The 27316-nt window shown below is 30.4% G+C and overlaps 1 protein-coding gene across 5 annotated transcripts in view; it reads left to right on the plus strand.

Annotated features, from left to right (window-relative positions):
* Nucleotides 1–27316, plus strand: part of Oga (O-GlcNAcase) — a 258596-nt gene that overhangs the window by 226104 nt on the left and 5176 nt on the right. For all 5 annotated transcript variants that reach the window (XM_089593868.1, XM_089593869.1, XM_014348767.2 and 2 more), the window contains 2 exons: nt 4946–5031; nt 5866–6035. In XM_089593868.1, the coding sequence (XP_089449994.1) occupies nt 4946–5031; nt 5866–6035 (256 nt within the window). The remainder of the gene's footprint in view (nt 1–4945; nt 5032–5865; nt 6036–27316) is intronic.

Below are 27316 nucleotides of genomic sequence, written 5' to 3' on the forward strand. Positions count from 1 at the left end.
ATGAGTGTTTATATATACATATACTCTGGGCAATATGAATGTGTATGTTTATATATTTCTTCTATTACTTACTAACATAAGAATTCTCTCTGAGCAGTACAAGTACAAATTACTATGTCGAATAGCAAATTTTACTGTAATCTGGTTTTACTATGTGGCATTGAAATTTTTATAATATGGCGAGTATGTCTCAGCTTTCCTATAAAATATAAAGTAATTTTTATTATCGTCGTAACACTTTTTCCAACACCACTTTTCTCAGTGTAGCAAACAATATATGAATGTTGAAATATATTAAGGGTAGTTTAAATAATTATGATACTATTAATTGAACTATTACAATAATGTATTATGTAAGTAAGATAATTACTAACTACAGCCATGGGACGAAGTTCAGTCAGGCTGGCCAGCTTTCATCGAATCTATCAATTATTTTTAAACAATTTCCTACTCTAGTAAAATCTCTAACGTCGTGCTTGTCTCTATTTTATACGATCACAAGTACTTTTTCTTAGTTGCGTATACAACAGCCATACTATATATCCAAAAGAAGGCTTAGACAAACATCCTGCAGTACCGCTTCATTGTAACAGGGTAGTATTACATGTCAGTAAATGTAGCTTGACTCAGAAAATTACCTTAGTTGCAAGTACAAAGAAATTTGAAATTATAAGACTCAATGAAAATTAAATAATATATCCATGGAAACTCGTATGAGTAGGTCAATAATGGAAAAAAAAGAAACATAAAGAAAATCTAAGCTTGAAAATATTTTGAAACGAAATTATAAAATTAAATAATTAATTGATTATTTATTTTGAAATTAATAAATTTATGGTGGTTAAATAATTTATTCATACATAGGAAATCTGCAACCAAAACAATGTATTAATGTCTATTATAAATTAAGTATTTAAAAACAAATCAGTTAAAAAATAGTAAATGAGTTTCATTTAAAAATAAGTTGCAAACCACAACATAAATGCAGTAAAAGGCAACTTCTTATCAGAGATGGCGTGTAGCTAAGTGGATACGGTGCTAGGCTTGTATGCACAAAGGCATGAGTTTTAATACCGTGGGAAGTTCATTTGAAAATTTTTTTTTGTGAAAGTAAAAATGCACTTCTGTCACATATTTTTAAAGAAAGAGAATTTAGAAATCGTCTATTTTTAACTGTGCGTATGGCACCTACCGAATAATAACTTAACAAATATACTCCACTTCAACTCTTACATACCAAAATAATTAATCGTATAATTTATATTTATTTTAAAAAATAATAGTCATCTACAAAGGATTTGAATATATAATTGTTTTTTGCTCACTCTTACTCTACTCAAAAGATTTATGAAACCGATAATTTATGGTTATAATTTCCAATAGTCTTTATGTCAAGATTGTACACTTAACTTATCACAAGACGGTGTATATGTATCATGTTAATAGATTGCCGTATGACGAATTTTTTTCACATCTTTAACATGTAATATATGATAAAAAACTTTAAGTTAATGAATCTTAAATGTAAATAAATCGAGTATAGATTCTTAAAATTATATTACTACTAAAGTATTAGTTTCAAAACTTGCTTTATTATTTTTATTTTCACATAATAAAAACACTGATTCTGTTTTATGGGCTCAAAAATACGTTAATCATGCCTTTCAAGTTGCGATTGGTGTTTTTTTGGTGGAAAGTATACAGTAGTGACATCTAATTACTTTTCCATCATATGGCACAACATGTGCCTACAGGCGCAAAAGCTTGCCAGACTTCATGCTCATGGTAAAAAAAGTTATTAACCACAAGTTGATGGATTGTGATTTCGTAAATGGAACACTTGCAGTTAAACTGGGTTTAATAGTAATAGTAAAGGTATTCAACCATTAAATAATCAAACATTATTAACATTTAAATACAATCAAACTCAAAAGTTATGCGATCAAATTTAATTTAATAGAAATGGAAAAAAAACTGTGACTTTTACACTCGAGTTTCACAAGCCTACCCTATCTCAAGTTATGACGTCAATCATGACGGCATGTGTGACATCGAAAAATACGTCATTCATGACGTCGTAAATGACATCATATTGACGTCAATATGACGTCATTTACAATGTCGATAAAGACGTACTCCACGACGTCTCAAAAGACGTCATTTACATAGGTTGTTGTTTAACAAAGGGGTGTTTAAAAGCATTTAATGGCCTTGTAGGTGCTACCATCAAGATGGTAACACCAAAACAGAGGGATTCGAAAAGTTTTTGAATTTAGAAAGTTTTTTCCCTATTTGAGAAAAATTTTTTTTTATTATAAAAAATACTTGAACCTCCCGGTTTTAGTGTTACCATCTTAATGGTAGCACCTACAAGGCCATCAAATGCTTTCAAACAGCCCTTTGTTAAACAACAACCTATGTAAATGACGTCTTTTGAGACGTCGTGGAGTACGTCTTTTGCGACGTCGCACATGACGTCATATTGACGTCAATGTGATGTCATTCACGACGTCATGAATGACGTATTTTGCGATGTCTGGAATGACGTCATCATTGACGTCATAACTTGAGATAGGGTAAACTAGTCTTACCTTGATCTTACTGGCATCTTTATACCTTTTATGTCTTCTCCTTAATTACAAACTTTTAAACATTCAATAGTTTATGTAGCTTTATCGTAGATAGATCACCTAGTACACATTTTAATCAACTTTTTATAAAGTATCATTATAGTTAGATTTTAAAAACAGTAGTTGTCACTAAAATCCACATACTTTTATGCGCAAAACGAATTTAACATGTAGAATTTTTGGGGTAATTGTATGTAGGTCATATGAGGTCAGCAAAATTTTCAACCGGAATAGCCGTCTAATTATCACAGTAACGTACATAATATTGTGGCTCTAAATTTCCAAAAGAAAATTTAGCGTAGCAATTAAATTTTCAATATATACTTACTATCTGTGTCTATACATTCTACTGCTACTCACGAATTCAATAGTGTAAAATTTCACTACAATTTTATTGTTTCCAGTTGTATTCAAGTTTCGACACGTAAAAAAATTTAATGGTGGACACTGATAACTGTTTTTGAACCACATAGTTAAAATGCTTATGATTATTTATGACATAAAACGAAAGTAATTACAGAATCTAAAGTGTAAGTACAAAAAAAACTATATCGCTGCTGAGCACAATAATGTCCGTTATTTTCTGGTGATGATTCGTATTAGAAATAAAAGTAGTTGAGAGATTTATTTTTTGTTTCACAAGTTAAGCTACCGGTAACGTACTTTACTACTTCACAACACTAAACAGTCGAATTCAAGCATCAAAGCTGAAGTAACGGAATGGACTCTCCATATCAGTAAAAAAAATAAAAAAAAAAAAAAAAAGATTAACACATTAGCTCTATATACCACTAAAGTAGAATGTTTGAAATTGGTACTCTATGTTAGTTACACTCCAGCTTGTTTTTCCCATTTTACGCCAATGCAATCAGTTTTTTAACTTTATTAGGGGGCTGCGCTCCACGCGCCAACCCCCAAAGTTTAATCAAACATTTATTTTCTGTATTTTTAAAGAAAAATACAATAATTATATATTTGTCGTAACACGTTATATTGTAACATTTATCAACTTACAAATTAAAATGACTTCACTAATTTTTCAAAATCTCATTTTCAAATCTACCCGGGCTTGATCAGTCTCAGCCAATCACGCGACGAATAAACAGGCTTCATCACGTGACCCATCATTTTTTTAAGATAGGATTCTAAAAATGCATTAAGAAAAAAGCAGTATGCAGTATGAAAAAAAAAAAAAAAAAAAAAAAACTGATATAAAATAATCCAATATGTCGTTTTTAACTGGAAGAGCATCAGATAGTGCAGTTTTTGTACAATGATCTTTTTACGTCTTTTAGTTTCGTTTTTTCAAGAATTAAAAATAATATAAGTTATATTTTTTCATGAAGAAACTACTCAAACAATTCATAAAGTTGTAAAATGTGCACATCTCGAAATTTACAAAAACTTAATTTTTTTTTAATCATCTAAAACATGTTTACGTCTTGATCCAAAAAAGGGTGACCTCGTAATTGCACTCAAGAAAGTGGCAACTGAGATTTAGATTAAAGAAAGTTCTAACTTGAAGGCTTTTTTCTCAAATTGTGTAGTAGTAGTCTTTTTCTTTCCTTTTAGTAATTACATATGTTGCAGAAGTAAACGTACTTAATTAAATTATTAGAACGAGCAGTTATTTGCATATAGTATTACGATAAAATTAATTTTAATGAATGTTTTAGTCATTTTTTTCGCCATAAATAACTGCTTGTTCTGATAAAATTAAATTTTTCGTATGTCCCCACGATTGATCTGATGACTAAAAGCCTGTGTCTTTTTAGTTTTTACTTTAATACCAAATAAAACTGACCCTTCTGTTACTACAAAATATAAAGCAAAAAAAATTCCTTCTAGTTTCCTTCTAGCATTTTCATTAACTTGAATCGGAGTTGACACATTTTTAAAGGAAATTTTAGTTAGCACTTTTTTAAAGTACTTTTAAGTAAACGTTTTTTTGAAAGTAATTGTGAATTAAAAATTTTTTTAAGACAATTTGGAGCTCGCGCTTTTTTTGACTGAGAAGTTAATGTATCGAACAACAATAAAAAAATGAGTAAATAAAAAAAAAACTGAAAAATCTAAAATTCCTGACTAAAATTTTAAATATCACGTGTTTACTATATTATATTTTCACTGAAACACTCCAAAAAGAATAAGAAACTAATCATGAGTGAAAAAAATATGTATAAAATCTTTAGTTATTTAAACTTTGCTCACGATATTCTATAAAAATTGGCTGCAACAGTTATTTTGATATTTTAGAAGATTACGAAAAATTTTAGTGGTCAATTTATTAAATGTATTTCATTTGAACGAGGTAGGGTTTTCAAACGGCTGGAAAGAAACCTTCATGAGTGGTGACCAAGAACCGTGGGTTTTCCGAGGTGGCCTTACTGCAGATTTACAGGTACTATTATTATTATAAGATAAATTAATTGCAAATAAAATGTATGGTATCAAATTTTCTTATAGATGAACATACATTATTTGCAGATTAAACCTTCTACATATTTGTACAAGTGTCACTATTTGTTAATTATTTCAAAAAATTTTGAAATAGTTATATACAGAATTTATACTAAAATAAAAATGTGGAAGTGCCACCTCAAGAGAATATAAAATTAAGGCTGGAATTTTAAGTTATGCCTAAGTTTAATTTGCTCTGGGATTACTTTTCTACACTTTAAGTGACACTAAATGGCTTTAAAAATTTTGCTAGAATTAATGTGACAAAAATTTGATCCATTTTTTAAAAAGTTAACTTTGGTTCTGTGTAATTAATTTTTTTTTTACAAGAGGTAGATAGCAACAACACTCACAAAATAAAAAATTACATCAGAAATTTTTTACCATAGTTCAAAGAACCACGTATTACTATGTAACTAATCGTGAGTCAAGCAATTTTCGTATTCATTTAATTAAAATATGCTTTTCGTTTGGCAGATACAAACGAATCAACATCATGATTATGGTACAATTATTTATCAGAAAGTAACAACATGAACTTTTGTTAAGACGTAAACTTCCTTTAAATAATTAACATTATTTTCTACCAACTATAACCATTGACAGACTGAGAAAAAAGTTTGTATTAACTGTTACTTCTTTACTTACTATAGATTTAAATCTCAACGTATTTCAGAATATTACTGTCTTAACTGAAAGCTTTGATATAATTTACTAGAACAAACGGCTGGCTTTTGCATTATTAACTAAAATGGGTAACACGTTTATTTTTTAGAGATTGATACCTGTTGACAGTGGAAACGATTTATTTGTATATAAAGCACCTGAAGTGCCCACCAGTAAAATCTACGCAATTCGACCTTACTTACCAAGCGATGAGGAGGCTGTCTATGCAGTTTGCAATCAAGTTTACAGCTGTGGTACATCTTCTGCTGTGGCAGATAGGTATGAAATCTATATCTCATTACTGTAATATTATACCGCAACTTATATGAGATTTCTGTCAATTATTATGTTGTAAATGCAATTTTAAGTCTCTTCCATAAGGTTACATATTTAATTGAAATTCAAAAAATATGTGTGTAAGAAAGAGTACAGTGAAAAGATCTGAAATTTTGTACTGGATCTTTTTATGGTATAACAAATATACGTTAGTCTTATTAGATCTTGACATGAGTCAGGTGCCGTTATCATTGAGCTGGGTCCGAATTTTACACTTTTTCATTCTTCAGTAAGAAGAAGTAGAAGGGGACTAAGAGAAAATAAGTTTTTTTTAATCTGAAGCCAGAAACTAAGGTTCTATAAAATTTGTAATTATACTTCCTTTTCAAACTAAGAAAAAACTGCAAGTTTTCAGTTGTAAACATAAAGGGCAGTCTTGCGATAATTAAGTTTCCAACATACTTTTGTTACAATTAGTTAACATTACAACAGTTTGCATTATAGCTATCCCACAACAGGCTGTTGATCGAAAACAACAAGTTAACAGAGTACATGCACATTCTTGGTACTTTAAAAAATAAAACAAATTCAAACTTAGTAAAAATGATTAAGAATTCAAGATAAAAAAGTAAATCATCAAATGTTGGACTAATATCTTGAACTTAGCCAAAATCAAGTTTTATTTATTATGTGTAGGTTCAAAAATGTGTAACAACTTTTTTTCCGAAGAATTACATTAAAACTCACGGACACTAATAACATCATTCATCATTCAAGCAACATGTAGGCTCTCATACAATTAATTTAGATTCCTTATTAATAGCTTCTTTACTCAGTCTCTCATAATATTATCAACTAGTGATCTCCCGTCTCGGCTTCGCCTGGGACATACTAAATGAAATACCGTAGTGTATTGACATGTAATCTCAAACTTTTTCAGTTAAAAATTTTAGATCTATTTCTGACAATTCTCAGAAAAAAATCTTCTGATTAAGAACATATTAGTTCGGAATCCATACAGTTTATTTGGTCAAATAATAAGCTGTAAAAAGTGAAAAAAATATAATTATGCTGAAAAATACCGTGCGTTCCTTATGTCATAAAGTAATCATTGACCCTAAATGGCTGTTGAGTTGCAGTTCCACCCGTATAATCTACAAAAGGTGTTATTTTTTAGAGCTGTACAGGCTTAAAACTCACAAAAAATATATAATTAGAAAATTTTTTTCTCTTACCTCACAACTTTATTAGCAGAGCAATAAAGTCCTGGAGCCCAATCTCTACATTTTTTATCGCCACAAAAATACAAATACATATTCTACCTATTTGAAAATCTGGAAGATTTAAGAGATTACTGAGAGGGTTTTAATGAGAAGCTGATCTCTCACTTGACAGATTCTTTATTTGTTGATTTTGCTGCTGCTTTAATATCGATAAATATTCTGCGTCAATTTCTCGACGCCTAAAATTGTATACATTGGATGCATTTAAATTTTTCCTTTACAATTGGCCTTCTTGCGACTTTAAGCATGGTTAAGACTTTAGTGAGCCTTACCGGCTGTTTTTGTCAACTTTGTTAAGTTCTAATATACTTTTTGGCAAGGTAGTTCGACGTCCAATGGCCCCAAAAAGGACTGGTGATCTTCTTAACTAAACTCTTTCTCGACTGAAGTTTCTAGTGCTGTTGTTGCACACGACTGATCGGGAGGAAAACTACAACGTCTGAAGCTTTGGAGCTAGTTGTAGAGCTCTTTTCCAACGTCTCCTGTTATTACGCCAAAGAAGTTAGTATCGAAAGCACCTTTTTTTGCAGACTCGGTTGTTTTGGTGATCTAAGGTGGAGAGATTGGTTCGTGATGCTTGCCCATTTGAGACTGTCCCGTTTGCTGAAGTTTGTTTTTCTTTCATAGCTGTTAGCTTTGCCCAGCGCAGACGTCGAAGAGGATCGGTGATTCCTGGTTGAAAACTTGGAGTCGAAAGGGTAATATAGGGTCGGCGGTCGCCGGGGTTCCCAGCCTTACAACGTACAACTCCGCTTGTGACGTCCGCTAGTGAATGACTGACTGAGTTAAACGGTGGCTGACTTTACATAGTTGACAAATCGTTGGCGAAAATGGTAGTAACTATGTATTTGTGGACAATGTAGTTTAACCATAGGTGGTCCTCAAAAGAACCGATGAGATTGATGGTTCAGTAAGGAACGTAAATACTTATGATGGCCCTGAAAAGAGCCAGCGGTAAAACTTCGAGCTATTTCGTATTATTATTTTTGATGATGGAGAGCTGGCTATGGGTAGCTTGACTCTTACCCTCCGAGTCTTTGTGTATGGTGACCGTGCTGGAGGGAGGTACGCCGCTGACCAAAGAATATCTTGTCTTCGGATCGTTTTCTGGATAACCAACTGCTTACTGTCAGTCGGGAAAGTGGGCCTGGAGAATACCTTCTCTGTATATGCCTTTGGGACGATCACTGAGAAGGAGGCCGTAATGGCTGCCTGAACTCCTTAGAGTTGTTTTTCCTGGCTCTCTGTTGTAGCAAAATCTGCCATGGTAGCCCCAGGTTGATTAGAAGAATTGCTATGAAACCTCAAAATGTTAGAGCAGATTGTGCTCTGGCATATTTTTATATGGCTTAGCTCTCTTTCCTCAAATTTTGCCTTTTATTTACACTTTGATCAACTTGCCTTTGTTAGTCTGTACCTCATAATACAGATGTATCAACCCTACACCTACCACTATGCAATTTAACTATCAGTTACAGTGAAAAACAGAAATGCTCAAAGTCATATGAAAGAAGTGATTAAGTATCTTGAAATTGACATATTGAAGTCTTGAAATTACTTGGAATAAATCAATCATGATGTCCCATAAAATATTGGGCCTCGGTAAGATACGTCAACACCTTTGATTATAAATCCAATAACGGTTGATTCAACTAACTTTTTCTTTTTCTTGTTTTCCAATAACTCTTATTCTAGTTATATTGGTTCATATAATTTGTGCATTAGTATAATATCTTCCCCAACACATTTTTTCCAGACTTTAATTTTGTGGCGGTGGAATGACCAAGCTCGACAAAAAAATGCACAACAATTATCTTCGTCACCTTACTGTCTATAACATGTAAATGGAGTCACTTAATTCAAATTTAGGGTCCATTTTACCTCATTGCGTCAACATTTTTTACAACGTCAAACAAAGTCTTAAAATCCTAAAAAATTCTCTATCCGTTGATCACTTAATCTTAATAATCCTATAATCCCTCAACATTTTCATCGCTTTATACCTTAAACCATAAGTTCCAGAAACTCAAGGGTCCCTAATGCATTAAACTCTAAATGTTATAACTCCAAAACCCCAAAACCGAGTAAAAAAAGACTTTTGTGCATTAAAGCACTGAAATACAGAATGATTGAACCATACATGTTTCTTAAATCTTAAACTCGTGTTTATTAAATCAATCTTAGTGAGGACTCTGTTATCTGTATGCATTTCTACTATATCTACAGCAAACGAATTGTACCATCGTAACGAGAAATGAGTGATTTTTATCGATCTTAAAGAGATCGATTAATTTCTCAGTTAAAAAATCAGTTTTTAAAGATTTTTTGTATGATCGATTTCGAAACGATCGATTTTTTTTGAATGATCAATCAGAACCTGTAAAATAACCATTTGTTCAATAACGTTCTAAGGCATAACGCAAAACTTGTTTTGGGCTTAATTCACTAACTTCGTTAGTCTTCTGACTTAAGGAGAAAATTGCTTCTCTCATGTGAGATTTCTAAATCAGAAAGTGTCGACCAATCAGAGATCTTTTTTAGCCCTTAGTCGGTGCTCTGATTAGTCGAAATTTTCTCACAAAACATTTTCTCCCTCAGTAAGAATGCTGCCAAAGTTTGTAAATTGGGACCTAGTGGAACCTAAGATTTTCATTAAAAAATTTCTATAGTTATATAGTAAATACAATTCTGTTTCAGTTTTGAAGCATTCCAGTGATTGAATAGATATAGTAATACTTCTTTAATAGTATTTAAAAGCACAGCTTACTCTTAATACGAGTAAACTCTTTAACTCTATTATATTTTTTCAATAAAAAAAAATCGATTTTTTAATCGATCTTTTTTATTTTGATCAATTTGAGGCCATCGATTTTTTTCCGAAATCATCCATCCCTAATTGTAACCTCAAATGGCTGTCACAGAAAAAAAAAGTCTTTTTTCAATGCAGGCTAGCCTCGTACAGTAGGAGTATAACGTATTTTTTCAATCAAAAACAGTATTAATACGCTTTAATGACGGGTTCACTGATAATTTTCCGAGAGTTAGGTAGTTAGTACAGGTATCACAAACACAAAAAATGTGTTTGGTTTATAAAGATCATCGTGTACATATAGTCTACACAACGTCGTAGATGTATAATGTCTTTAAGCTTTACACTTCTTAGAGGCCAAACACCCCACTTTTACGAAGCTGCGATCGTATAATGACGACGCCTGTAGACCCACTTTCTCAACCTAACAAACCACTGATCCTGGGAATCTGAACCCCTCCTTCGTAAACTTGTTCCATGTGTTTGCCATGATGGTATAAATAACGTTATTCAGGATCTCTGCTGGATGACGGAATAATTCCGTTACTCACCGTAAACTACGTAGAAGTGCCCTTATCAAGCTTGATTGTAAACACACGAATAAGTATTACGTGCAAATAGCAATGATGTACAAAAATTTAACTCCTGAGAGTTGGCACATAATCTTATCTTTTTCTAGGGAGTTTTAGGGGTAAAGCATTTAAATTTTTAAAGGGTTGAAAAAATTAAGGGATTATAAAAATTTTTGAGTTATGGAAGAATATAGGTTTAAGGCTCAAGAATCATGCATATCTTAAACGTAATGTAATTAAATGTGCACAAGCTTCCTTTGCATTGGATTATAAAACTTCTGAGATATAGAGTTTTAAAGTTATCACTTATCGAAAAATGTGGATTTAAAGCCTAAGAAGCATACATTAAACATACTGTGTTTCAGAACCTTAACGCACTTAAATTTATTTCTTAGGAAGTCCTGGGGCCTGGGATTTCTTAGAGTTTACGGGATTATGGGTTTAAGGGATAAAAGTGCAAGGATATTTGGAGGTTATGAGGTGGATCGGATCAAGTTATCAACCGATAGAGTATTCATTGAGGTTGAAGAAATTGTTTTTGAGGTTATAAAAAGTCTTAAAATGGTAAGGTTAAGTAGACCCTAAATTTGGACTTAGTGACCAAAAAATCACACGACACGCAGTCATATTCCAAAGATAACTTTGTGTATTTTTATGGAGCTGTGTTATCATCGTGCCTAACAATGTCTTGAATTTCAGGAGAAAAGAATAGTACTATTATTTATCATATTTTTTCTTATTTTACAATGCAACTATTTAATTAAACTCTTATGATATGGCGTGGTACTATCTGCATCAAATTGATGCGTTTTCTCTCTGCATCTGCACTGGCTTCAATCCACTGGTGGCCAAGAAGATTTAGTAGTTATATTGAAGATTTTTATACACTCTGAAAAAAAAAAAAAAAAAAACAATATCTCTCAAAACACTATATGTTTTCGCAAATTTTTTCAACTAAATGTTGAAAAAAATAATTATTGAAATTTTATAATAAAATCGCTTCTAGAATTTGTTCGTAAAATTTCATGATTTGAAATATAGCACAACTTTTCTCAACCTCTTAAACGTTGAGTCTGCGTAAAAAATGTGGATTTTCAAAAAATTAAATCACACTCTTGTGGAAAACGTTTTTAATTCACAGACTGTTCATGAATTATTTTTTATTTCTAAAAAAATGCATTTCATTGTTTATGGCTGATACTGTTGAAAAATAGCTAGTAGAAAATAAGTACTGCAATTTCTTGGTACAATTGAGTTATTCAATATTTAAGTTCTAGTAAGATACACACAACTGATTTCTAGCATTAAAACAGGTGAAAACATTCAGGCTAAGTTACTACAGTTTGCTTTAACACAGTGACATGCAGAGGTTTTCACGCTCCTCTGTACGGTCCTACAGGATCCTTTATAAAAGTAACACTAAATAATCAATTTCTTAACGTTTTTTAGAAGCAAAACTTTTTTATTGATTGCTAGTCTATATTTCGTCCCCCAATTTTTGAGACCTCTTCGGAACTTTTATTCTCACGCAAAAACTTAATGCACTGACAACCAACTGAGTCTATTTACGTACAGATAGAAGTAATAAGCATTAAAACCTTGCTAAACTCATTCTTCTAAAATACTGAACCGTCTTAAATGCTTGGACCTCTATACATTTTATGATTTAATTACATTCGTTAAGCTTGAATGGGTTAGACCAAACAAATAATGATGACTTTTAAAAATGCGATATTAGTTTTGTAAAAAGAGTCAGCTGAATAGCTGTTGTCGTGTCAAGAGCTTGATGTTTGATTGATAATATAGAATTTGATCAGAACAAGTTATACTAAACATATGTAAAAAGTTGGATAACTAATGATGTGCATGGGTCCAGTGTAATTTTGTATATTACATTCATGAAACACTCATTGGGTATCTGATTTACTTTTGTTGCTGGAAAATTCAAACTTCGTTCTGCTCTAGTACATCAAATGAAAATATTAAGCACAACAAAACTATAAACAGTTGAAAATTGTTTGACTAAAGATAAGTATAATTTTATTTATTGGCATAGACTGCAATAATGATCAAATTTATAAAGAACGCTGTACAATTAAACAGCTTTTGTTAGTGTGTTTCGGTTGATGTCTTGTCAAATACACTTAACTATTATCAAATCTTTTAGCTAAAAAATTATAACCTTATGTTTTTAGTCATTTTAGTTTTTCTATGAGAATACATAAACAGTTCCAAAATTTTAAAATACTTGCCTTGAAATAATTTACTAGTTCATCATACCATATTTAATTACATTAGATACGCTTACACAAATAAATAAATTCATAACGTTTAAGCTTAATGATAAGGAGAGATGAGAGTAAAGCTCACATGTTATCTAATCTAACTTAAGTTTTTTTTTGGCACATGGTAAATCCAATCATTTTTGAATCTCAAAAATTTTTTTCCAATGTTTTTAAGTATTTTATTTAGGAAAAAAAAATATGTAGCTGGCATTAACCAAGTGGTGACATGAATTTGAAAAAATTTTATTATTTCTTGAGAATACGCTCAACAACATTTAACTGTGGATGTCTAATCATAGAAAATGTTAATAAATTATTATGCTTTTTTAATATTGATTTTGTCATTTCTTTGATGTCATATGCGTTCTGTGATCTTGTAAAATTTTTACTTGTTTGCTATATCTAAGTGTATTGTTTGTGTGTATATATATATATATATATGCAAGTATTATAAGTATATATAAATTTAATTTAGTATTTACTTATATTACTAATACAAGTATTATTTATAAAAATTATGATTTTATTAGAATAACCTTCGAAATTTTATCAGTCTAGAATTAATGGTAATATTTTAATAGTCATAATTTACATCCTTTAACTTGTAGGTAAAAAAATATACTTCTATAATTTTACACATTCTTGTAAGAGTCGATTTGGAAATTGATGAGTGTGGGTCCACTGTAAATGACAGAAAAAATCTTTGAGTTATTACCATTTTTATTCATAATGCTCTTTTTCATACTATTAACTGTTGTAATATACAAACCATTCAATTGCATAGCTTGAAATAATTTAAATATTAGTGTTGTTATCCAAGTGTCCCTTTTGGTCTTATCGCGGGCCCTATGATCATAAAAAATACCTGTAGCCAATATCAAATTGCTAAGTACTGTTGTCAGCGCTTCTCATAATCATATCTAATTTATCCATACAGACAAAAATTTGCCCGTCATTTACTTTGTGGTAAGACCACATTTCGTAAAGACTAAAGTAATAAAAATCTGAATTCGAGCCTTTCTAGTTGTATACCTCTCGTTAACAGTATAATAGCGTATGTCCTACAAAACTTGACCAACAAAGCTGTAGTTGAGAATTACCTATGTCCGATGAAACCAAAATCAGTGACCAAAATTTGATACAGTACGTTGTCTTCAATGTACGTACATGTTTTTTTTTCTTCCTCTACTAAACATTACTTTTTTCCGTGATTTCAAAATATGGAAATATTACATAACATCTTAGTTCACTAAAAATCGCATTCAGTGTTTATTAGGAAAGTGTTTTGGCATTATCTGCGTAGAAATTGCCTTCTGAGCCTAAGATCCATAAGATGCAAGAACATGCGAAGAATAGCAAAATGCTTTCCTACGAGCAGTAAATGCGACTTAGTACTCGAAAGAAATATGACATTTTACTCCCTGAAAGCTAAAAAAAATAGTAGTTTTAGTGGGGATCTGGAAAAAAATTACTTTTCTACGAATCAAAAATTTAAGTACGGAATCATCAAGTCCATATTATGGTAGTTTCTTAGGTGTTGTCTGCTTCGTAAACTCACCTCTTAGTACTCTTGCACTACGGGATATCTGGAATGAAGATTAACATAATTTCGTAAAAATGTGTTACTGAGGACTTTTTTAGTATGCTTATTACGAACTTAATGTCAAATTCAAACAGTTTCAAATGCCTGATCAAAATTCGATCAAAGTACAAAATTTCTTAAAACTAAGAGATGTATTGAATTTCCAAAAGTGAAGTACGCTGGTTATGACTGTCAATTCTTTTTCTTATAACTCACAATACTAAGATATAATTACGTTTTATATTTGGAGTGCACATGAATCCTATCTTTAAAAAACGATGGGTCACGTGATGAAGCATGTTTATTCGTCGTGTGGTTGGCTGAGACTGATCATGCGCGGATAGGTTTGAAACTCAGATTTTGAAAAATCAGTGAAAAGTCATTTAAATTTTTAAGTTAACAAATATTACATGATTACATGTTACGACAAAGATACAATTATTATATTTCTTTTCAAGAATACGGAAAATAAATGTTTGATTAAATTTCGGGAGTTGGCGCGCGGAGCGTGCTGAGGGCACAGCCCCCTAGTGTAAAAAACTTTTTATTAAAAACTTTAATGTAATGTTTTATTTCTAATATCATTTTTTCTAACACCTATTAAAATATATATTATCAATAAAAGATAAAAGTACAGTTTTTAGCATTAAAAATCCTTTTCTAATTATGTTAGCTCAAGTTCTTCATTTTTTTCATTACAGTCAACGGTTTCTTTTTAAAAGCGTTATTGTTTAACAACCAAACCGTTTCATAGTGAGAAAAAACCGGAGTGTGGGACTTGAAGTCCGCTGAAAAGAAAGAAGTTCTCACATGTATGTAGAAATCACATATATACTGTAAAATACAAGGTTCGTAAATACATGTGAGTTCAATATGTATTTTTTTGCGGGTTACGGTGGTATATTTAATGTCTTCCCTGTACATTTGTCATGTACAAAAGTCCTGGAAAGTTTTCAAAATAATTTTTAAAATTATTGTTGGGTAATAAACAAGAAATATATCCTACACTTTTGTAATAATTTTGCAACTATGCTTTAATTTTTTTTACAAATTTCCTACCTTGATTTTATAGAAAAGTATCAAAAATACTAAAATTTGAGGTTATGATTTCACATAACTTAACGCCTCTCTTTTCGTGTGCCACGATGTTTTTTTCCCCTTAAGAAACCTGTAAAACTTGTTATATTTTCTATATCTTGCTTCCTTTTAAAGCTATGGCATATTTTTAATATTTGAAAGTTACGTGCACGCATGATCATGGATAATCATTTTTGTATTATTATTATCCTGTACTCAACGTTAAAATAACTTTTCCAATGATTTTACCTCTTCATTTAATGAAGGTACATCAAAAACATCAAAAATTAAAGTTATGTTTTTTCATAACTCAACGCCTCTGTTTTTGTGCATCACGATATTTTCATTCCCTTGAAAAAACCCGTAAAACTCGTTATTTTTGCTCTATCTTGTTTCCTTTCAAAGATATGTAATTTTTGAAGGTTATACTATATTATAAAGACCCGTTGAATTAATACTGGCCATCTGCATTGATCTGCCATACATGCAAAAACTATTTGTTAATGTATTTTATTAAAATAATAATAACTTGTATATATAGTATTAATATAAACTACTATATTCTATACACACGCGCACAGGCAAACATGTACACACTTGCACAGTAAAAGTAGAAAGTTTACACACACACTCATCATGCATGCACACTTCCATGGTTGCATTCATAATTCTGTGAACAAGTTACACTCACATAAATACGTGCATATATACATTGTATTCGAGGACACTGCACACAGTAACACACTACGACAAGGCAATAGGAATATGCCTAACACTCACTTGGCATGCGCGTACACGCTTGCTCTCTATTTATTTTATTAATTTTAACATTCACATCTGCCACTAATTTTCCACTGGTTATAAGGTAGTGGATCCTGAGCTTAGATGGGTGTAAGAGTTGTGTGTGTATAATTATGTAACTTTTACTTATTTAATATACCTAAGAATATAAAGTACAAGATGTGTCTTAAACACACACACACACTTTTCGCCCTCGATAAGAAAAACAGTGTTCGTGACTTGGGCGCAAGCCTATAACAACCCTGCCTTTCATGTGCTTTAGTTTCTTCTTTCCGTCATAGTTACGTAATCTAGTAATTACCTATCTCGGGGCGTTAGTTTTACGTAACATTTTTATGTTTAATGCAATATTGATGGGAAAAATAGAGTACGCCACATAAAGCCATATAATTATTTTCATTTGGACCGTTAAATGGTTCTGGTGGTGATGACACTTTTGTAACAAAAATTTACCAACTTATAAGATCTTCCAACTTTCACACTTATTAAATTGACATCAATACTGTGTAAAGTGATCAATAATTCGTGTAATAAAATTAATATACGATCTTCTATTATTGAACTGCATTAACAGTATGCAACAGACTATTTAACGTAGCTATCAAAATTTACTAGTATAGAAACTCAAACCCCTCTGGCTACTTTCGCTAGTCCCTCTGAATATTTATATAGCTCATCAGTATGACTACCTTAAGCAGCAAGTCCTTTCTAATTCTGCAACTTGTTGCAGTAGCAGACGTGTTTTTTTCCCTTTTTTGGCATAATTATTAACAAGCTGAAAAATAAGTACATTAACTGCAGAATAGATATTATCTTGTTTATAGTTATTTGGTAAATTCCATGGATTTAATGTTTAGACATACTGTAATTGTGAAAACAAGACACACCTCGTAAGTAGCTAGACAATGAAAATGTAGGTTTCATCATGCCAGTACACGTTATGACATTATATGTATATTGATAAACTCAATTTATAAAGTAAAAATAATAACACTTGAAGAATAAATTTAATGTATCGTTTAAAAAAAGTTGGTTTTGTAACTTGTGAAACCATTTGATTATTGTAATTTTCAAAGTCCCTCCATGACATGATGTACTACATCTGTAGGTCTTAAAATCTCATATTTTACATTAAAAAAATCAAACTTTTTTCAGTAGATAAGTGTGTCCTGAACACAGTTTCAAAAATCTAAAATAAAAGCAATGGGCTAAAAACTTAACTTTCATACTTTAGGGTCCAGACATTACCAGAAAAATCGACTATTTTTTTTTTTTTTTTTTTAATTTCATAAGTGGTTCTTTGGCATCCTGGATACTTATCCTATCGACAAAGACAGAGAAAAAAATCTTGATAGTGTTCCACGAGACTCGAACCCACGATCCTTAGAGTATTTCCGGCTAGGAGGCTAGCTCGCTAACCACTAAGCCATCGAAGCTCTTATAAAGAGTAAATTACGATAAAATATAAGCAATGTTTTATCAGTTTTTGTCTAAATAACAATAAATTCATTTATAAATAAAAACTTTCTAAACAAAGGTAGTTGAAAAGGTGGAAAGTCTCAATGGTATATCGAATTACATTACGTTTAAAGCTTTTTGTATAGTACATACAGTATTTTTTATTTACTTCACACAATTCTTTATTGATACTGATAGCGTACAGAATGCGCAGAGACAAACTTATTTTAAATAATTAATTTGTCAAAAGTGTTGCTAAAATTATAAAAGTTATCATGTTTAAATATTGTATTTTGAAATTCAACGCGTTAATATTTTTGACGAAATTACTTTTCGATTAAAGATTGTACAAAAAAAAGTGAGAAATCTTTTATTTCATCTTTTATTTAATTTCAAAGTTTCTTATAGAATCATCAAAGTTTCATCCCAATTAACTTTGCGAGATTTTTTTTCATCAGTTTCATATTATAAAAAAAAAACTTTTATTGTTAGTAATATCTAATGACAATAAAAAAATCTTCTATGATTATTAATTTCCTTAGGTAATAAAATTGAAGCTCTTACAGTCCAAGCAACAAAAATAACTTTGTTTTATTAACATAGAATGATAAATTAATTTTTTTTTACAAAAATGTGTTTCTTGAATTTTCTGAACAATTAATAGATTATAATTTTGTGTCACTTTTAATTATTCCGTTAAAAAACTTCTTTTCATCAGTATTGAGCTAAACAAAATAATCTTTTAAATGTGTTTCTAATTATGAAATTATCTTGTTTTCTATAGTATCTTTAAAAGTTACAGATGAAAATGGTTCTGGTAGTCCATTAACTTTGCATAATTTTTTTTTATTTGAAATTTAAATTAATGATGATGTAAGATCATCATTTTCATTCAGTTCAAGCCAAGCTATCAACAGTGATAGGCATTTTTTGATATATTGTGAATCTTATTCTCTTCGAAAATTAATTCTTACTAACGTTCAAAATGTACGTCTAAATTCACAAGTTTGAGACTTTTATCTGAAGAATTTAGATTTATTAGAATGATTCAGTTTTATCTAATAAATTGTTAAAAAAACAATTCGTGAAAATATTAAAAAATACCTATAGTCGTCATTACTTCAGGGTGGTTAGCACCCAAAGCCCCCATTAGTTTGTACGTATGTATCTCATTTTTTATAGTAGTAATCCCCCGATTTAGTTGGCAACTCATTCTTGTCCCTTCTCGTGTACACATACATACACATTTATGTAGATATATACACTAGTGGGACTCCTGGCCGCTTTGCGCGCCAACCCCCTTAATGCATTATAATACTTTACATAGGCTTTGAGGTAGGAGACAAAAAGTCTTGAATAAAAAAATTATTTTTAATAAAAGAACATGAATTGTGTAAGTAATGATAATACCAACAAAGACATAATAAATACCTTTTACATACGTTAAGTATGGTTGTTATAAAAAAATCAGCTTCATTTGATCTGTGGTAAACAATAAAAAACGGTATGAGTAGAAGTAAATAAAATATTATTATTGAACTTTATAAAAAAAAATTTTAGTATTGTACTTAACATATTTTTACAATAAATATTATTATTTATCAGTTCTATTTTTTATTTATTTTATTTTCAATTCATATAAGTGTTTCAATATATTAATTGATACACATTGACATTTAATCTTTCGTTCAAAATAGTTTAATCTGAGTTTTGAAAAAAGTAAGAAAATTATGTATCAAACATTACTGCAATAGTTGACAATTATTTACATGCTTTTCAAATTCTTTATTAACTCTCCTATGATTTTTATTGTAATGCTTTTTTAATGCATCTTTTCTTGAAAATTTTCTTCCACAATATTTATAACTTTAATTGGGCTCTGGCTTATGTACATGTAAATGACGCCATGAATGTATTGCTCTTTTAAATTTTTGGTCATAGATAAGTCAACGTATCATTTTACTGTATGTATGCTCTCTTACGTGGCGTACGTAATACTTTTCTCATAACTTTATTGCATACACTACATTTAGAAAATTTGTTATTATGTTGTTTTTATAAATTTTCAATTTTTTGGTAATTCCAAAAACATATGGAAAATATTCTCTCTTAAGTCAGCTGATTGACCTAAAATTATTAAATAAACAGTTGGAGTTTAAAATTTTTTTCGCTTTATATTTTACGGTATAAAGAAACATTTTTACTAATTAATCTCATTACAGAGCGTGCCCCTGTATTGTTACTAAAACTATCTTGAGTATAGGTATTTAAAGCAAGCTTGGTTATTATCTGTCCTTTTTATCTATTCTACGCTGATAATGGAAGTGCATTGAAACAGTAGAAAAATCGTGTGGGGGCGCAAGCAAAATCGTATAAGGGGGGATGAGGGGGGGCAGTGGAGAAGTGGTTGGGGGAATAGGGGGGTTGATGACTAAATTTGGTCTTACAACTATGTATATACATACTAGTAGAGCTTTGCCGCTCTGCGCGCTTCGCGCGCCAACTCTCCAGTACTCTTTCTCCTAAGTAAATTGTATGATTGAAAGTAAACAGTTTATGTTCAGTCTTAAATTATAAGTCACATGACTTAGCATTTAAAAAAATAGCGTTTATTGCATATCAATATTTCGTATTACAATATACTACATAAAGCATTATACTTACTGTGAAAGATAAAATGATATAACTTAAATATCTATGCGTTAATCTGCTTGGTTTTTTTTTCATAATGATCAGAGAATGTTAAGGATAAAATGTTGCCATCTAATAGATCAAATAATGCGTAGTGCATCAAATAGTTAGAAAATTAAGAAAAAATAAAGTTGGAACTATTTTTATTTTACCTTCAACATATATTGGTGATGCAAGGTATATGCAACTAATTTACCAATATGCAATAGCAATAATGAAAAAATTTAGAAAACCTGATTTATTCATTAGCGTTATATATAACTCAAAATGGGAAGAAATGAAAAAACGTTTTGAAAAATTTTCCTCAAGGTACCACTCATAATCATATACTGAATATTATTATGTCATACAAAATTAAAATCCATATTAGATGAAATAAGCAAGCAAAATATTTTCGTAAAAGTTATTTCGTACGTTTACACAACTGAATCATAAAGAGTGACCTACCAGGCTCATATTATTGTTAGATTGCATGCTAACGATAAATTATTTTCTACTGCAGACATTGACAACTATATTTCGGCAGAAATTTCACTTGATTCCTACATCAACATTTATGCAAGAGTGTCTGTCACAAATCGTACTTTCGTATAAAATATGTCATTATTTATAAAAATAGTAAAAAAATTAATAATACCAATGTAAATTCCTAGAATGAACGCAAATGTACTATGTTAATAAAGAAATAACCTAAATAATAATTCTACTGTGTTCTGTTTGGTATTTTTATCATTTAGTCATAAATTATAAATACTAATGAGCTTTTAACAAGTACCACGAAGGGTATTGGAGGGGGAGCCAGAGATAGATTAAGAGGGGGACCACTTAAAATATGAGCGGGCCTGAGTGAGAGCGAGTGGGTCTTAATTTTTAAAGGATATTTATTATTGGGTCAATTTAAAGAAGATATTTTGAGTCTTTTCCCTTATTTTGAGGGGGACTCAAAGAAACATTTAAAACATTGAGAAGGGATGGGTTGGTGATTAAACTTGGTCTTACGACTGTATTATATATATAGAAAGATAAGAAGTGCCCAGTAGCAGGGTGAACAGTAACGGAGGAGCGGACCAGATTTTTCGTTACATATTTCCCCTGTTTACTGCCCGCTATAAGATGTTTCACACCAAAAACGTCGACAAAGTAGCGATAAAAACAAATTGAAACGCGATTACAACCAATGATTCATGCAAAAAAAATCTATTAGCAGAATATCTCAACAGCATAATAAGAAATGATGTAAAGAAATCATCGAAGTCAATAATAAAATCTGTTAAAACTGTCACCTTACCACACAAAAAACCTCATAATTTGTACAGATCCAAAGTATTTCTGTCATATTTTATTCTAGTCAGGAGTTTTGTTTGTATTTAAAGTGGCTTGGGCAATTTTTATCGGCTTGATCAAAACCTCTGAAATTCTGGAATGATGTAAATAAAGTATGCCCAATTTATTTGCGATAAGAAAATACTGGGGTCAACGGCTTAATTTTTTCGCAAATTGCTACTGAAAATTCACCAATTCAACACCTACTCTTATGGAGAGTGGTCACAAAATCGACTATATCTTCGGAAATCTTTGATTAACCTTAAAAATTTTAAATAATGTTCTTGTATATTTTTTTACAATGAAGCTATTAAATTCTTAAAAATATAGGGTCAATGATTTAACTTTATGTAGGGATAAAAATCAAACATGTATTATCTAATAATGCAAGAATGCAAGTATAAAAACGATGTTTGGTGATGTAAAGTAAGCTAGAATTAATGTAAGGATAGATACAGATATTGGTATGAAGCTAGTGAGTTGGCAAGTTCAGCTTAGAAGGAGTTAGAAAAATGCCTCCGATTTGCAATAGAAAGTGTATCTGTATGTATCTCTTCCAAACATGGCACTACTGATACATATATATTTTCTGCTATTATCCTATTGATTGAAGGCTTTTTTTAGCATCCAATGAGTCGAACTCGCTAAGTTGTCTTAGTTACCAACTCACTAGTTTGATTGCAAACTCACTTTTAAACGATGCATTACTAAAAAGTATCCCAGTCACTGTAAATGACATGCATTTTTTACGATGCAAGGATATATAACAAACAATCGTGCTATAAATCAGCCTGTAAATAAAGTGTGGATATAAATTGCCTTTATACAGCATAATATAGGCTGCATTTTTAATAATACAAGGATGAAGCCAACCTCGGTGAAGTAAGTATACTTATAAATAATGTAACGATGAAAAGTATTTATCAGTGCACATAACAGACATTTCCCTACCAAAAATATCATTACTGAAATCAGTCGTAAATTACATAGTTGATTCTGCGTTGATCTTATGCTAAATCAATTGTTGATTCAGCGTTATATCAGCATTGATTTAAGTTAAAATTAGTAGTTAACTTTAAAATGAGGTTATTTTTTATGTTAGCATTTCAGTTGCAAATTAGATAAAATTTTTGAAGTTATACTGTTATAGGCGCTTTATGCGCGGGAGTAAATAAACGATTTCAGATTTTGACCTTGAGAAAAAGTGTGACGAAAGTGAATTATTCCCCTTCGTCCCGCCCCTCGTGACGTAATTCCAGTTTCCTCTACACCACATAATGCCACATTATATCGCTATGCCACGCATTGTAAATTTTATTAAATTTATTTCTTTTTCTTATAACCACTTGTAAAAAAAAAAAAAAAAAAAAAAAACCCAACCTCATCCTTTCTAGCTACGGCTCTTACCCACTCTGCTATGAGCAGGCCCAACAGTGGAAAATCAATTACTTCATGTTATCTTATAGTTTGTAACTTATTTTTCATGCAATTTTTTATTAAATGTATATTAATTTATTTGGTTTAGTTATAATTTGAATAAATAAACAATTTACTCGATGATAGTGCAGTCTTGGACTGGCCAGCCTATATATTATTTTTATTGTATTGTGTCGTTATATATCGTTTATAATCGTTAATCCATTAAATATTTATTGAAACCACACCTAATTAACGTAGGTATACTCATTCCCACGATAATTGCCCCACCTTCGTATACAATATTGTTTCATAGGAGGTATTTTTATACTCAAAATTATATTGTTTCCCATATAATTTTATAGAAGTATAACTTCATACTTGGGTACACAAGCACCCTCTGTTCACTGATTAAAGCTTATTACTTCAATACTGTCAAATAAAAAATAAGTCACCACTGATTCAACGCTAAATCAGCATTAATTGAACATTAAATTAACATAGAATCAACAATTTACTACATGCCAGATTACTTCTGGAGAGCTACATAGCATTGCATATGGTTTAACATGTGGTTTTTACATTAAGGGTTTTGGATTGTTGGTGTTATATTTCATTCCATAAGAAAAAACACATGGAATTACAAATAAAAAAAAATTTTAAAATGTCATTTAAAAGTAACTGCGAAGTACTATGAATACGATACTTACTTGCACATTTCTGTGTTAAATTAAAAAAAATTTTTTTTTTCAATTTATGAAATAGTACTTGAAATCTTCTGTTAAGGAGTTATCAGCTAAATAGTAACAATAATTTTTTATAGTAAATAACGCATAAATATATAATGCTATTTGTAAAACTCTATGATTTTCACATGCATAGTTATGTTTGGTTTGCTTTGGCTTACTTTTCAACGATCTGCAAACCCTTTTGTATCCCAGAAGCCAATGGACATCTACATTTGAGCATCAATTTATCAAGATGTACATGCTCGAAAACTTACCGCATCTAGCCATTAATTTTATCAATTTTATCCTAACAAACACTCTTATTTTTGTACACCTTAACCATTTGTACGATATTCTGGGACAGGCCATAAGAGATTTCAAAAGGAGCACTTAGAAGGGTAAAGGATAAGGCTATGAACTTGTATCGAATCTTATCTAGCCTACAGTAAGTAGTATCTAATTACTCATTTTAGAATCACTAAATCTATGGATCGCCAATCAACTTGTCCGAGAATACATATTTCCATTGGGTGTATGTACGCAATTTACTAATTGAATAATATATTTAAGTTTAGCGCTAACTACTTGATTCTATGTTTCGCTAATATTGCTTGTCATAATCATAAAATTCCACTAGCGTGGTATGCGCTCTAAGAATTTTATAGTTCTGTACAGAATGTAATATAATTTTTCTTAAAATTTGCCCTCTTCATTTTATAAGATTACATTGAAAACATTAAAAATTGAAATTATGTTTTTACATTTCTTAACACCTTTTTTTTGGGTGCTGTGATATTTTTTTCCCCTTTTTGTGAGAACAGTGAGACTCGAACACTCTCAGGCGTGTCTAAAAAAGTTAACACTTTAAAATCACCTTAACTTTGGTTTCTGATATAAATTACTGTAAAAAAAAAAAACAAAAAAACAAAAAACAAAAAAAAAAGATTTCGGCAAATATAGTTTTTATATCCATTTGGTAGTCAATTTTCAGGTAATTATGTAATTCTAAACTCTTGCTAATGGCACTATACGTAGACAACTTTTCATATTTTATTACTAAGTGTAGATTACGGCTAGTATATAATATTGACTACATGGCACTTCTTAAATACCAACGAAATCATTTTCAGAATGAAATATGACAAAAATACTTCGGATCTTAACGAATCATGTAGTTTCTCGATTCCTGTGAGAGTTACAGTTGGTGTTATTTTTTGACCACCATCAGGCCTCAGCTGTTGATTTGGTCTAATATAATTTATTTGCGCACGCGAATTTGACAAAGTTTGAAAACCCGTGGTTAAAAAGGAATTGAAGAAACTGAAACTAAGATTATTAAAAAAAATTTATGAATTAACTATTGAGATTGTCTTTTAACTCAAAATTTTTCTTGGAAATGAGAGTTTGATATTGAAAATGCCGTATAGTTAAAAAATGTCATATGTATAGTAATGTTACTACCATGTATTCTTATTTTGAAAATCACCAAAGCGAAGTAACCTGTATATGATAGCGTGGTGACATCCTTCAACTTGCATGTGGCACTGCCGCTCGACTTGAAATTTGCTGTTAGTAATGACAAAAACTTGTAATAACGTATTAGTTATTAAATTAACAACAATAAGATCAAAATAAACAAATTATTAAATTCATGACACTTATTTTGTAGGATAATGACACTAAAGCGATTACAGCAAAAAAATGATTTGTGAAAACAAAACTACGCGTGCCTCTCAGGCTGCCATTATCCAGTTACCTGTAGGGCAAGTAGAGCGTTTTAAAAAATATTTTTTGGGTATATTTTGTAAAAATTTTTTTAATAACTTTGATTAAACCGAGGATGCCACAGCCATTCTACCGTCCTCTAGTTATGGTTAGTCGGGTTTTCATTCTGAGCTTAGTGAAAGTATGCCCATCGCCTGTTAAGTGTATTTCAACAACAGACAATTTTTATTTATTTTTACAATTTCTTGTATGTTACTAATTCGTTTGTAACTTTGCAAACAGACGGAAAAATATTACTTTTATATTTACTAGGATATTTTCAACTCTATACATGTGTGTTACTTTTTCTTTTCCTAAATCGTTTGCAAACTACTTCAAAAATTGCTGCCAATTCATTGGCACCAGGTTCCATAACTTTTTTTTGTAACTTTGTTTTGTGGACTGAATCTACTTTGGATGTTAGGTTTTCAATATTTTAAAACATTTTTCTTTTTTAACATCTAATGCATAACATTATCTACTCACAAACTTATTTTTTTCATATTTGATACAAATACCTTGTTTTGCTAATAATTTTATATCTTGAAATTTCTAAAATACTACATCCTAGCAGAAAAAATTAACTCAACACCACCAATAAAATTGAAATACTATAAATCACATTTAATTATGCCTATTTCGTATTTTATGTAGAATATCATGTAAATTAAATCAAAATTGAAAAGCAGAGATAGCTATCAAAAAACAAAAATATATTCTAGCTTTCTTGACTTACATCAATGCAGTTCTGGAAACTAAGTCATTGAATACGTACGCCCATCCTCGTATGTATGAAATTCTATATTCGGTCAAATTTTCAATCATAAAGTTACTTTAAAAAAAGCTTATGAGCTAAAGTATGTACGTTTTAAGAACTAATACATTTTCAAAAATCAATAAAATTCAAATAAAGAAAATATTAATGAAACAAAAATTTTATTTTTCTGCGGTGTAAATTGTTCAAAAGCAAAACAAAATCGGCTAAATTTTATTAAAGTTTGTTCAAAGAATCCAGAGATATGGTTGGATTAATTATAGGAGAATGTACTCACGCTCACTAGTATATATTTTCATACACTATAATTTAACTAACATTGTTCTATAAAATACTAAGATACGACGTTTTAGATTTTTCAACCAACACTATCCTAAATCGTAAAAAAACATGAGATCCATTATTTTCAATACTATATTTTCTGAAATCGATGGAATTGAAATAGAACACAATTAAATATTTGAAATTATAATGTTACTTGAGCAATAACTATTATCTTAACAAAAATTAGACTAAGGTTTATCACAGACGGTCAAGAAAATGCTAGTATGTATGACTGATGACACATTTATACACACATACTCACAGAGAGAGAGTAAGAGAAAAAATGAGCTACAATAATTTTGTGTAAGACAACTGTATAGTAAGATATTATAGTGTATATCTGTATGAGCTTATAAAACTCTTTGTTAAAAAGAAAATGGTAATCATACATAGGTA

This window comes from Copidosoma floridanum, unplaced genomic scaffold, assembly GCF_036245765.1.
Source record: "Copidosoma floridanum isolate Cflo_tuat_1 unplaced genomic scaffold, Cflo_Japanese_pri ptg000020l, whole genome shotgun sequence".
NCBI lineage: Eukaryota > Metazoa > Arthropoda > Insecta > Hymenoptera > Encyrtidae > Copidosoma > Copidosoma floridanum.